The sequence below is a fragment of the Bombyx mandarina genome, chromosome 05 (genome assembly GCF_030267445.1).
Source record: "Bombyx mandarina strain Sakado chromosome 05, ASM3026744v2".
Lineage (NCBI taxonomy): Eukaryota > Metazoa > Arthropoda > Insecta > Lepidoptera > Bombycidae > Bombyx > Bombyx mandarina.
This window is the reverse complement of record NC_143212.1, coordinates 2,566,392-2,581,370: the sequence shown is the minus strand read 5'-3', so window position 1 is coordinate 2,581,370 and position 14,979 is coordinate 2,566,392. Positions and strand designations below refer to the sequence as shown.

The 14,979-nt window shown below is 36.9% G+C and overlaps 2 protein-coding genes across 2 annotated transcripts; one reads left to right on the top strand and one right to left on the bottom strand.

The window, feature by feature from the left end:
* The first annotated feature begins 9,556 nt into the window (after positions 1-9,556).
* On the top strand, positions 9,557-11,332 carry LOC114244029 (uncharacterized). Its single transcript, XM_089727531.1, has 3 exons — positions 9,557-9,715; positions 9,865-10,387; positions 11,196-11,332. Exons 1-3 carry the CDS (start codon positions 9,652-9,654, stop codon positions 11,200-11,202), a joined length of 594 nt encoding a protein of 197 aa, XP_089583657.1. The 5' UTR covers positions 9,557-9,651; the 3' UTR covers positions 11,203-11,332.
* Positions 11,333-12,647: 1,315 nt separating this feature from the next.
* On the bottom strand, positions 12,648-14,743 carry LOC149502895 (uncharacterized). The gene is made up of 2 exons (XM_089727459.1): positions 14,591-14,743; positions 12,648-12,968 (listed from the first exon to the last, which is right to left on the bottom strand). Exons 1-2 carry the CDS (start codon positions 14,655-14,657, stop codon positions 12,781-12,783), a joined length of 255 nt encoding a protein of 84 aa, XP_089583585.1. The 5' UTR covers positions 14,658-14,743; the 3' UTR covers positions 12,648-12,780.
* Positions 14,744-14,979: the final 236 nt, after the last annotated feature.

Sequence of the window (14,979 nt, the reverse complement as noted above, 5' to 3'; positions counted from 1 at the left end):
GGCCAAGCGCAGAGTCTAAAACAGGCGATCATAGGACCCTAGCACCTTAGCCGTTGGGCCAGGCGGAGAATCTAAAACAGGCGATCATAGGATCCTAGCACCTTAGCCGTTGGGCCAGGCGGAGAGTCTAAAACAGGCGATCATAGGATCCTAGCACCTTAGCCGTTGGGCCAGGCGGAGAGTCTAAAACAGGCGATCATAGGATCCTAGCACCTTAGCCGTTGGCCCAAGCGGAGAGTCTAAAACACTTAGGCAGGGCCTTGGCTCTGTCCCTGACATTGCTGAAGTCCATGGGCGACGGTAACCACTCACCATCCGGTGGGCCGTATGCTCGTCTGCCTGCTAGGGCAATAAAAAGAAAAAACTGGCGATCCTAGCACCTTAGCCGTTGGATCGGGCTGAGAGTCCAAATCAACCTTTTGTCGCCCTGAACCTGAAGAAGTTCTTACCCCACTATTAGCTTTACTAACTCTGCCTTAATTATATAGGTTTAATAGCTCAAACGCAATAAGCGAATATTATCCTTCAGGACTTTTATATTTATTTATTGCTTAGATGGGTGAACGAGCTCGACGAGGATATTATAAATAAAACAATTGACAGCCTTATCGAACTGTAATCGCTGTGGTCAGCTAAACTTGTTCTCGAGGATTATGCAATACGTAAACAAACACATCATGCCAATATTATTGTTACCGAGGCCTTTACGATGTTATGATACAATAAAGGATTTTTAATGCACTCAACTCTTTCGTACAAAGAACGCGCCTTTTGAAACTTGAAATTAGGAAAGGTTTGATAAAAAATATATATACATATATACAAATAAAAGTAAAAATAAAAATCGATATCTACAAAATAAACTGTTAATATCTCATCGATGTGCTCAAAGTCAATTCAATATGCATCATTAAGGATAACTCTAGAAAAACTGGTCAGATCTTAATAAAAAATTTAATAGAACCACATGAGAAGCACCAGCTTTCAAATAAAAACAATCGAATTCATCTTCCTTTTTTAATGACGGTTAAAAATAATTCTAAGATTAATGATAATATTCTATTAAAGGAAACTATAGTGATTAACTGATTTTTTTTAAAGTTTATTGATGTATGTATCAACAAATGGCTTGTAGAGATTGCGATCGTGCGAAGTATCCTTGATTTTGCTTATTCGTATGATTGTAATAATCATTTTAACAACTACATTATTTTACAGCTGCTTTGCTTTACGAAATTGACTTAAAATGTTTATTTTTTCATCAAAATACGTTTATAACCTCTTTGAAACTTGTGAGACCTACTTATTTGCGGATTAATTACTCTTTTGATGAAATAGTTTAGGCAGTTATTGGACTCAAAGTTAAGCGGTGATATATCAATAATGACGTTAATAAAAAAAAACGGAATTAATTATTCTTCCACGATGTTATTCTACATTGCGGAAGTCATTCGTGAACACATTTTTGGTGCGTCTTTCGTGACAAAGATTGGTATCTGCCTGTGGGATTTGAACACCAAGTCTGTGAAGCACTGCTCTTACTAGGGCCATTGTTAGCAAATTCTCTCAGGTTGAGTCCGTGAGCTCACCTACCTGTACGGGCGTTGCTGGAATGGCCTCTTACGCTAACAGCGACTAGGAAGGGAAAAAAGTATGTTGAAGAGTATTTTGTACAAATTACAATTCTTACTGATGGTAGGACCTCTTGTGAGTTCGCGCGGGTAGGTACCACCGCCCTGCCTATTTCTGCCGTGAAGCATTAATGCGTTTCGTCTGAAGGATAGGGCAGCCGTTGTAACTATACTGAGATCTTAGAACTTATATCTCAAGGTGGGTGGCGCATTTATGTTGTAGATGTCTATGGGCTCCAGTGACCACTTAACACTAGGTGGGCTGTGAGCTCATCCATCCATCTAAGCAATAAAAAAATAAAAATAACAATTCAATAACAATTTTGTTTTCATTATGATCTATATGAAATATTAATATTTAAAGAACATTAATCATTGCTTAATTTAAATGTTTCCATCATAAAGGTACCGTGGTTCGGTAACCATAATAATGATTTAAGTTTAAAGAAAACTTCAAAACCGATTCACCCATATCATAAACGATTAGAACAATCTTAAAGTATGAAACTAAAGATTACATTGTAATATTATATTTCTTGTTTAAAAATATATACTTACCCTTGATGTAATACAATTTGACGAAAGGTCAATGCCCGATTTCACGACTCGATCGCCAGACCATCAAAAACTACCTAGCCGTATCCTGATTCATAAAAGTCGTTTGCGCTAATTCATTCGAACTGATAGGCTTTGTAACTATGTACTGTCGTTTTTTTAGCTTCTATGTAGCCCGTTGTGATATATTTAAAAAAGATATGTGGTGTCGTGGGACACCGGATAGGAACCGAAGTTCCATATTATAAAAAATTTAATTTTAAATTCTATTCGAGGTATAAAAAGAAAATAATTATTCGGGTATACATTTTTTATTATAATTTTTTTATTGATAAAAATAAAAATAATCGCAAGGGTCAACCACTTCGTAGGGCAATGATACTTCATTCGCCTCGCCCTGGGGGAACCGCCTGAATGATCACGGTATCCCTTACGCCAGGTAAGTATGATTAGCAAGAGAAATACGAGAACCTCTATCAAATGTGTAACATCTCGTCACCGCGATTCGGGAATTGTTGAATTTACGTGCAGCGACATCTGCCGATAACAAACTAAATAGAAAAAATCTTACGTTACGGACGTTTTTTCCCGGTTAGAGTACCCCGTCCGCATCGTCCCATAAGGAACTTCGTTCCAAAAAAAACCAAGTTTGTCCAAAATATCCTATTAATAATGAAGGTTGTACAAAGATATTTTATTACTGAATGCAACTAATAATTCGTCTTCCTTTTTTTTACTAACAACTCTAATATACGTATGTACAAGCTGTATCAAGAATGATCAAAAAACGTAAAGCTGACCGCAATTTGTGCCAATAAAAAGCCACCACAAATTAAAAACTTACAAAAACTGCTGAAGATAAGATAGGTCATTGTTCATTATTACTCATGCTACAAGTAAAGTGCTTATTGTATATTTTATACATACATCTAAATTCTCGGTTTCTTAATTTCGTTTTTAATTATTTATCTACAAATTATAATGACGTCATTTCCATGTACGGTGTGAATCCCCGGAGAGTTTCTTAAGAAATTACTGTAGCACTCAAAAACTCACTTGAATCAATGTAGCAAAAAAATCAGCGACTAGTTCAGTTTTTTGTTCGATGAAAGATAGCCACGTATAACTAATAGGAATGATGCTTCGTCAGTCAATAGCAGTGAAACCTGTATTTCTTTTTTATTCAACTAAACATTCTAGCTCCTTATCATTTACAGCGAAATCAGATCTAAAAGGCTCTTGAAATGTTCGGGATTTTTACATTTTAAGCCTGCACGGATAGGTATGACTATCCTGCACGTTTTTGCCGCCAAGCAAGGGTGTGATCCAGTTTGAAGTTTAGGGAGCTGTGATATAATAAAATTGTCATCGTTCCTCCAAGCAGGCGGCGGTAGGTTATAACTCTTAGATCTAAGCCTAAAGCGTGTATAAGCATAAACACGTGAGCGGCGACCTTATTAAATTTTCTCATGTTTTTTTCTAATAAAATATGTGCCTAACACGTAAGTAAAGCCTTTTTATAGCTCAGACGGATGGACGAGCTCACGGCCCACCTGATGATAAGATATCTATAGGAACCTACTGATATCCACATCGTAAAAGCCACCATCCACATTCAGACATGAATTCTAAGTCGTAGTTCTATAGTATAGTGGCTGCCCCAAGTTTCGAATCGGAAGCGGCTGAAATAGGCAGTATGCTGGTACATACTCGCGCGGTTACACAAGACTCCACACCACCGGTGTTATATCCTCATTGGAAAGAGAATATTGTACAATAAAAAACACCAAGGAGAGCAGATTAGTCTTGAGCCAGTTTTTTTTTTTTTTAAATAGAAAATAAATAAGTATTTACTAACGATCACGCCACGTTAACTGGTCCCGTGATAAGTTCGTAAAGAACTTGTGTTACAGGTACCAGATAACGGAAATAAATGTAAGATTTTTATTATACACATACATATATTTAATATACATCCATAACCCTGGAAAATACATTTATATTTATCATACAAATATCTTCCCTTGGCGGGATTCGAACAATAGGGACATAAGGTCCATCCGTGACATAGAATAGTTGATTCTCGAACACTTCAAGTTAACTGGTGATACTTCTGATGTACTGTACCTGCCATGCGATGTATGATTGTAACGTAATGGTTGTTGAAAGTGTAAAGTACAAATATCTTCCCTTGGCGGGATTCGAAACCGCGACCCCCTTGTGTAGTGACCATGTCACTTACCACTACACCAGACGGCCGTTAAGTTGATTACGTGTCAGACATTATCTTTTGAAAAGCAACGTGAAGGAAATGCAATCGTTTCTGGTAGCAAGGATCACTCGTGCTCCTGTAGCGGGATATGCTAAGTAGTTGACGGGACTAAATGTGAGCCAATTGCTCATTTTAGTGATACGCTAATTCGCTCTATCGCTTTGTCTTTTATATTTGTATTTATTTTATACATTAGATACGATTTTATATATTTGATCACTTTCAAGGTTAGCGGAACTACAAGAATTTATTGTGATCAAAAATAGCAAACAATTTCTATGTACATTGTGATTATGATCGAATTGAGTGTGATTGAAAATGTATTTAATATGTTTTTTTCTGTCCTTTTCCTCATCTTAAACAAAATAAGACAAATTTATTTAAAACAAATTAATATCATTTTTATTTATTCTTCACCGAGAGATGTATAGCTTACTTCAAATCGTAGCGCGTTTTCAGAAATTAACAAGATGTAGAAGGTTTGGTCTATGAACCATATTTTTTTCTCCTACCTATGTTGATAGCCTTGAGAGGCTATTTCAGCTTCTCCTTGACGTGTAGGTGAGCTCACGGGGCTCAAATTGGGAGTGTTGCTAACACTGGCCCTAGCAAAAGCAGTGCTTCGCAGAATCTACCACCGGATCGGAAACGCGACCCACTGAGAAGCTCAGGCGAGAAACTCAGTGGGCCCATGATAATCCTTCATCGTTAGCAGCGCGCATAAACCAGTCAGGTAAGTATTACAAGGCGCATCACAAGCACGCCGACCTTATCTATTAGAAAACAGACGCTGATTTTTACGATGACTTTTCCGCTAAACATCATCATTAATGGATATTATTAACAAGAACATAATACAACAGTACTTAATCAAGAAGTCAGTTCCGATGAACAAGGTACGTCGTGACTGAATATTAATAATTGCAGTTATACCTGTACCTATTTAAATCATTTATCTAAGATATTACTGGTTTTACAGCTTCAATTGCAAAAGATGTTTTCAAACAACATAGATCATTCATAGATAATCTTTGCTCCGATGGGTTGGGGGGGCGGTGTGACGCTAAAAAAGAGATCAGAGGCCCATCTCCAATAATTAATCGGAACACTCCCCATGGAACATACGGTACAAAAAAACAAAGAACTGAAGTCCCTTCATTAGACCCAGAGTTTTCAATTGAATCCGGAATTGAACCTCACGGATCATTTGAAAACTGAAAAGTTGACGTATAACACTTTAGTCCTGTATTTAGTCCCTGATCTTAAAAATACAGAGGTGTCTAATGGATCGCGGGTTTGAACGGAGATTATTTTGCTATATCTTTTTTTGTGTTTGTTTTAAGTAATGATTAAGTAAAATACAAAGAGTCAGATTTAGCAGTTAACACAATAACTGCGTTCATTACACTAAGTTTGATCAGCATATTTATTACGATATAAACTTTCCTTATGCTTACTTTAAGTCTTCTCTATTTTCTTTAACTTCGGATACACAACTTTCTCAAGTTCCTTGAAATTTAAAAAAAACATGAATTTTCGACAAAGAATTGATAAGAGAGGTTATGTTTTTTTGATTTGAAAATTTTATGATTTGGGAACGAGAAGAGCTCAATTCATATATTCAGATATTCCCCGCACCATCCAATCCAATCTCAACAAAAAAAAAAGATTTAGCAACAAAACTTAACGTGTTAACAAAGAATTGTATGAAAAACAACAATAAATTGGGTAATTAAACATTCAAACTACAAATATTATTTCTGCATCTTCTGAAAACTAAAGTCAAGCCGAATCGACAGAAAAAAGTCTCAGTTTCCTCGACGGTCGGGAAGTACCTCAAAAGTCACTGCCAAAAGATGTCGGTTTTTGGTGTCCTCATTCATTGTTACACTTTTTTCGGTTTAACCCCTCGAGCTTCAAATAAATATGATCGATCTGGAGCCACTCCGTTCCAAAAAACTGTCCAATATACTAACTTCAGGAAATAAATATGAAAAGAATGTACTCGAGATTACACCGTTAAAAGAAGTGTACATTATCTGAACGACTCACGAAGGTACTACGTATTTATATTGTAATGACTGGATCTGTGATGTCGCCCTCAAAAAATAATGGCACCTCCCCATCTTCTCCGATGGGTGTTGCTTACAAATCGAGGAAGAATTGAATGGGTTACGGTAGGATATTGTGGATTTATCTGAAGTTCGAAGAAGGAGAGGATTCGATAATTCTGAAGTCTAGTAATTTCTTTTTTCTTCCGAGAAGGCGATCAGCTATTTCAAGCTATTTCAAGGAGGAATTTATCGTACACATTCCTGAATCACTAGTTAGTCATTGTGGCGAACTTTAGGAGATACCCAGAGAGATGCCCATCAATGGACGTCTGTGTTCTATCTATTTTAATTCTAATAAGCAATAACATTGTCTCTGAAACTTCAATTGAGGATAATCAAGTGCATTCGAAGCAGCATCAGTTCCAAGAATAAATCATAATATCAAAATCGATATTGTAAACATTTCCTACGAATACCTGTTATCGATATACACAAAAAATCGTTTCCAAGTAACGTACCAAGGATTTTTGAAGCCTACACGTAAGGTACTTGTATGAAGTGTTAATTCAAACTATATTATGTACGTACACAATACATACATATTACACACACTGCAACAATTACTTTGTTTATTTATAAATGTAGTAGTTTCTATCGAAACTTAACAAAAAAATATCGATGTTAAATACTTTTATTGAATCGTGTTGGCTGAAAAAATTAATAGTCTGTCTTTGGTTCCGCATTGATTAATAAATTATTATGTGATACTACACTATGGTTCTGAATTTGTAATTTGAATTCGTGGCCTAATGTGCGTATTTCTATGAAGTGGGTCCTTTTCAAATTTGGGGCCAAAAGCGAGTTATTTGATTTTTTTTAAATGGATTTTGTGCCCTGGTAACTGAGACCTTTGAGTCATGTCTTATTTTAATTTATATTCATATTTTTATGAAAAATAATATTATGGAGTGAAATGATATGAAGATGATTAATTTGAGACATTAATCAACTGGTATAAAATGAAATGGGATAAAATATAATCTCAGTAAAATGGTGGTCATTTAAGATTTTTTCAGTGGACTTTTTGGAGGATCCCGAGAAGCTACGTTCAGCGGCTTTGTTTCATTTTCCCACATTTGTGCAGATATTAAACAGTTAATAAACCACCATTATTACACATTTAAACCTAAAGATACACTAGATAGACAAAATAAAACAAATCACACAACCTCACTCTTCGCGTTCCCGCCAAAAAGTCGCGAGTTATTTGATTTAATTCTCATAACCTTAATGTAATAAATGAATAAAAAATTAAATAATAATTATGTAGATAAAGCTACTTATAAATAGAAAATCTGTGTTAGCTCACCGCCAGTTGGCAGCGTTCCCAGAAGGCTTAATGTTACCTTAATTATAAGTACAGTAAACTTGTTGTCATGACAACAGGCACGTGGACCTATATATTCGTAAGCACTGTTAAATTAGGAGTTATACATTAAAAACTACCCCAAATCTCATTCGTATCACTGGTTCGAAATTCAAATTCTAAGTTGATTGCTATTTTTCCAGTAATGCATGTTGAAATTCGGCAATTTTATTTAATCAGTATATAATACAGTAATAAAGGAAAACTAACTGGATATTAGAACATTATTAAAAACAAAAGAGGTACGATTTCTAAACTTTAAAAAAAAGTTCCTATTTAAATTGTCATCCGTGTTGGCGTTATCAAATGCGTAAAATGAAAAATGTAAATGAATATTATATTATTATCTATAAATGAGTGATTGACCTGATTGTGATGAAGGATTTTTTATTCTGAATATGCCTAAATACAAAAAAATGGGAAATTAGAGAAAGTCATGAAATCGTAGAAATTCATGAAATCGTTACTTTTTTGGCCGCAAAATTGAGAACGACCCAAGTTCGAAATGCGTTTTATTATAATTTTTAAATAGACACCTATTGTAGATATTAAATCTAGGTGTAACGTGAACAAAAATCGAGTTTGCCAAAAGTCTCTGCACTGAAAAATAATACTTAACTAGTGGTCCCGCAGTAGTCGAAATTCGACTGTAATTAATTGGAATTGTAAGTTTGTACACTATTATGATTATATACTTATATAATCAAAAATTTCGCCAAGGCTGCACTATAAAAAAATATTTAAAATAGTAAAAGACAAACAATATTTAATCTATTCTCATTTAACCACAGACGTCAAGAACAAAAGTTTGACAATAAATAGTATGCATGCGTGTGTGCGTCAAATACATGGTATGTAGTGTGTGTAATGTTTTCTTTATTGATTTAATGTATCTTTTATGCATTATTTTAAAAAAATATTAGCATTCTCTATATTCTCTATAAGTGTGGAAAATTTCATACTCCTCCGTCCGCGCAATTTTCGTTAAAAGGGATACAAAGTTTTTGCTTCACGTATTAATATATAGATAATCCTTATCCTAATCCTAATCCTTAATAATTCTAATACTAAATTCAGAGCTTTAATTCAGAGCAGAGTAAATCAAGAGCTCATATATATAGATATAAAAGCTAAACAATTGTTTTCTTTTTCTCGTAAGCTTTTTCACGAAGCGTCGACAATTAAATTCTTAAATTACAATTATGGATTTGTTTATCCTCGAAATGAACTTGGATTTTTTATATCACGTATATTAAAATTTGTATGCATTTGCGGATTTAATGCCTAAAATGTTTTCTGTCCGTCATTCAAAGATAAAGCACAGAAAGTACTAAATAATAGGTGCATTAATAACTAAATGAAATACAAATACACTTAATTTGCAAATCGAAATAAAAAAATGTACAATTTTATTGAAAGCCTAAACATTTTAAAACAAAGGAACACATTTGACATCTAGAACTGATGTAATAAAATCTGATAAACAAAACAACTAATAATTATCGGTCACTAGTACTTGAAAGACGATATTTCATTGGGTTCATAACTGAACAACTAGACGGAACCATCATCAATGAAAATAATACAAAAAGCAAAAAGAACCGAGCAAAAAATGAAGAGTACGATAAACGTTTGCACGTTCATGAAGTCATGAGATGAGGTTGTGTGTATATAAAAGCTTACGTCTGGAAGCGAACAGCACAGTTCGACGAGATGGCTCGACTTGCTATAGCTGCGTTGGCTCTGGGCCTCTTCGCTTGCGCATGCGCGGCGCCAGGTATACACAAACATACATTTCATTTACAACATTGTCTTTGTACATAATTTAATATAATATCATCGATTTAATATATACACATGATATATTCGCTCTCATAAATAATTCGTTTTCTTTAGTTTTGTTTTTAAATCAAACATTAATTTTAGGATACGGGGGCGGAAGTGGTAGCCTCGGAGGTGGAAGTGGCGGAGGCGGTGGTTTTGGAGGCGGCGGAGGCGGTGGCTTTGGAGGCGGCGGAGGCAAGGGCGGTTACGGCGGCGGTAGCCACGGAGGCGACAGCGGTGGTAGCCACGGAGGCGGTGGTGGTAGCCACGGAGGCGGCGGTGGTTTTGGCAGCGGCGGCGGTGGTGGTTCTGGAGGCGGCGGCGGTGGTAGCCACGGAGGCGGCGGTGGTTTTGGCAGCGGCGTCGGTGGTGGCTCTGGAGGCGGCGGCGGTGGTAGCCACGGAGGCGGCAGTGGTAGCCACGGAGGCGGCGGTGGTAGCCACGGAGGCAGCGGTGGTTTTGGCAGCGGCGGCGGTAGTGGTCATGGAGGCGGCGGTGGATTTGGAGGAGGAAGCGGCGGCGGCAACGGTGGCGGCTTCGGTGGCGGCCACGGTGGCGGTGGCGGCGGCGGGGGCGGAGGCGGGCATGGAGGTGGCGGATATGGTGGTCACAAAGGTGGATATGGGTAAGCATTATCTCTGTATTAAATATTAGTATTAACAAAGGAATTCAAACGTAAAGTGAGTAATTTATAGATGAATCAACAAGCTCAGGGCTCAATCAATCTTAAGCGGCTACCAGTGCTCGCGAACATTGAATGGCACTACACATCTTGAGAGAGAAAATTGAAAGCCCCATTTGTATCGTACATATAAAGACTGTCTGATCATTCCTACTGGAACGCTTCACTGCTATGGGGCAGTAATCGTTAGTTGACAAATAGACTTATGTGTCCCACTTTGCATGTGTTGATGGTTTAATTATTATTCAATGATTCACCGTGGAAGTCGACATGGGCATATTAGGCACGTGTATTCTTAGTCTACGAGATTTCAAAGTCGACACATTTCCTAATTTGTAATTAACTTTTTTTTTTATCTGTATTGCTATCCCGTTGGTTAGGATCGTTATATTTGGGTAGATAGGTCGCAGCGTGAGCATGAGTGGATCCCACCATCGTAATTTTCGCCTAGAATAGCACCGCTAAAGTCACCGCATCAATTAAAGTCATAAAGAGGGCTAAGGTAGTCACCCGACAATGGACAGCAGAGTTCTCAAACTATTTATTACACAATCAGTCTGCGATCGCCAAGCGTCGATTAATGGTTGTAGGTCGTATATAATTCAATACAATTAATACCTCAACCTAATGTCTCGAGGTAAATGTAGGCAAACCTTCGTGATGTCTCCAGACTCCAGACCAGAGGTATCCACTTGACAGCAGATAAACAACAAAATTGGACTTAGTAAAAGCGTTAATATTATTGTTCCAGACGTTAATCTCCATTGGAACACCGGCACACGAGAAACATCCAAAAGCATAATGTGATATAAGATAGATTTTATTGTTTTTCATTTCTTACTCTATTTTACGACTGTATGTGTTTTCAATAAATATATATATTATTAATATATGACATGTTAATTGAATATCACCACATATACCTACAATATATTCACCACAGTTTTAAAATCCAAAATTAAAACCTGAATGTTTTTTTCTAGAAAACATTAATATCATCCTCTAAAAATAAACCAATACTTACTATTTCTGATTGCACTTAATTAATTATTTAATTGTATTCAATTTAAAATGTGATTGGCGTCCTTAACAACTTTAAAAAAGGTTTTCACATTATTCACATTATGGCTACTGGTAACAATTTTCTTAAGACTTGCGCTTGGTATTTCGAATTCATTGTACATCCTATAAGCTGGACAACGTGGCTGCTTCACAACAGAAATAGACGGAATTGCGTACCTTACAGTACCCAATCGCAATAGCCCGTAAAAACTATCCTGCTGGCCTTGATAGGCTATATCAGCGTTAACCTAGCGTGCAGGTGAGCTCTCAAACCAGGAGGTGCTGTTAGCACTGGCCCTAGCAAGAGCGGTGCTTCGCAGAACCCACCACCGGATCGGAAACTCGACCCACTGAGAAGATCTGGCGAGAAACTCAGTGGACCGAAAATTATCCGTGTCGGTTTTGGTATTTATTTGTTGATACAGTCAGCATGTCTTTGAAACGATGAAGGCATTGAACTTCTGATCCCTATAATTTCCCATATTCTTTAGGATTTTTACTATACTTTGTACGGTAGGTCGGCATCAATCACTAAAAGTCAAAAGCAGTACTTACGCATTAATGGTACACAAACGACGCTAATGTCTTACGATAGTTTCATTAAGTATGTTTTTTATATTGCATAGATGGGTGGACGAGATCACAGCCCACCTGGTGTTAAGTTGTTACCGGAGCCCATAGACGTCTACAACGTAAATGCCGCCACCCACCTTGAAATATGAGTTCTAAGGCCTCAATATAGCTACAACGGCTGCCCCACCCTTCAAACCGAAACGCCTTACTGCTTCACGGCAGAAATAGGCAGGTTGGTGGTACCTACCAGTGCGGACTCACAAGAGGTCTTACTACCAGTAAAATAGATAAGTAAATAAATAAACGAACTGACCGGCCTCGAGCTGTTTTCTCTTGTGTTATGTATGCCGGAAACATAACACAAGAAGAAGTCCACTGAGGACGCAGTATATTGAATATTCTTTAACTGACTGACTTCGAACTTGAAACCCTTAGACAACTAAGAGTGACCAAGAAAACTACATATAAACGACGGAAATAATGAAGACAATAAACACGAGATTAAAATTTTAAAAGTAAAAAGTTATCTGAATGAAGTTATAAATAAATCGAATAACGCTAGTGTTTCTTCTACTGTTATTATTTATTTAACATCTTGAATTTAACAAAATAAAACTTAACATTATTATTACATCTTTGGACTAAATATTTCAGTTGTTAAGCATAATTTTTGTTTACGTTTATCATCTCCAGAAGTCTTGTCACCAGCCCTTTTTTCCGCCTTTTCCGCCAGTGCCTTTTCCGCCACCTTTTCCTCCGTTTCCTCCATCATGTCCACTTTCATCGCTCTCACTACTGCTAGAGCTGCTACTACTGCTGCCACCGCCCCCTCCACCTTTACCAGCCGCTGTGACTCCACCTTTAGTATTGCCGCCTTTACCACCATCGCCTGTAAAATCACAAACGTTTGAAAATTTATGTTTTATTAACTGATCAATCCATATTTTGGTAGCCAAAGAAGATAAACATAATTTAATAAAGTTTGTGTATACATCTATACTAATAAAACTGAAGAGTTTGTTTGTTTGAACGCGCTAATCTCAAGAACTACAGGCCCGATTTGAAAAATTATTTCAGTGTTAGATAGCCTAAATGGGCTATCTAACATTGAGGAAGGCTATAGGCTATATAACATCACACTAAGACCAATCCAAGCGGAGCACTAATAAATAATGTTTCAAAATCGTTTTTTTTTCCCTTTTGAGCTTCCGCTGTGTGCGCTGCAGAAACGGTTATAGTTTCGCTAAAATAATCTATAACAGAATTGCTCCCCTTTAAAAGATCTAAAAAAAATCCAGCGACAGCATATGTTTATATGTTAAGATTGGCTCACTATAACTTTTTTTATGCTAACCATATTTGTTCTAAAATAAAGTATTATTTCTGAACTAATCCACGCGGACGAAGTCGCGGGCAAAAGCTAGTCATATTATAATATCATTTAAGTGACCGGTGAATACTTACAACTTATTCTCAGCTGTGGGACTTCAACTAGACGTGAGACAAACGAATGCAATACTCAAATATAATAATATGTTGCAAAGGCATATTACAGCATATTATGTTTAAATATCAATTCATAAACATTGAAGCATACTACTCAAATATTTAACTTAATATTGTAATCGCTGTGTGACTCGACTCAAACAAACATAGCAAGAATAGATATTTGACTGATATTTTTTTCTACCTAAGCTGATGGCCTTGAGAGGCCATTTCAGCGTAACCCTAACAAGTAGGTGAGCTCACGGGGCTCAAACCTGACGACGTTGCTAACACGAACCCTAGTAAGAGCAGTTCTTCGCAGCATCTACCACCGGATCGGAAATGCTACCCGCTGAGAAGATACGGCGAGAAATTCGGTGGGCTGTGTCTGTGGGTTAATTTACTCGCCGAGCCGTTCGTCGCAAGCGACGGGTTCGACGAGAAAGATAACCGGTGCTTGGGGTACCAAAAAGCACCGTTAGTGGATCGGGAGGATCCGAAATGACGTGTTTTGACTGAATAGTGCAGTAACAAGTCCCCCTGACTGCTGGGTTGAGGGTCGTGGACGAATCTATGTAAATTCGTGCGAATCGATCAGGCCAAAGCTCGTGTTCAATACACATTTGTCTGGGTGCATATATCTATTTATACATAAATTTATTATTTATACTATTTTTATTTATACTTATTGTACACAAAAAGAAAATACAATAAAAACAGATTTAAAGCATGTCTAAATACTATGTGCAAAGGCGAGCTTCCTCATTCATGAGTTTTCTTCCAGCAAACCATTAGCAGAGAGAAATACAATGTATAAGAGGGGAAAAGTGTACAATATAAAAGGTCTTAAAGCACGACTGTTAAATTAAGCTTTATTTAAACATAAATTTATTTCAACATATTTAAACAAGCATTGCAGTCTCTGACTTCTGTAGCACAGGGATTCCTATTTTAGCGCCAGATGAGAGCGTCGAACTTGCCATCAATTTTTATTTTTAGTATAAGGTTAGTATTAAAAAATCTTACCCGGCATGGCGGACACGCACACAACTAACACAATAAATACTAGAGCGATCGTCGTTAGATGTTTCATCGCGTGTTCTTCTTCATCGAATACAAATTAGGCTGGAATGTTTCAGTTTAAATACTTCAGATTTTAGAGACAAATCGATCGTGCATGTAATTAAAGTAAAAGGCACGATGAAAAAACCGATGCATTAGACAGTAGCCTCGGACTTGACCTTGGATTTTTTACTACGTTTGTGTTCGAACTGTTTGTCTGTAAATGTAAAACTGCACTAGAGGCATTTACTTTTTGAATATACCCCTTAAAAAAAATAAAGTAATGTTGTTTGCACGTCCCTATTTGGGAAACAGAACCCTGATTGGGAAGCAAAGATTTCAGATTTTTAGGA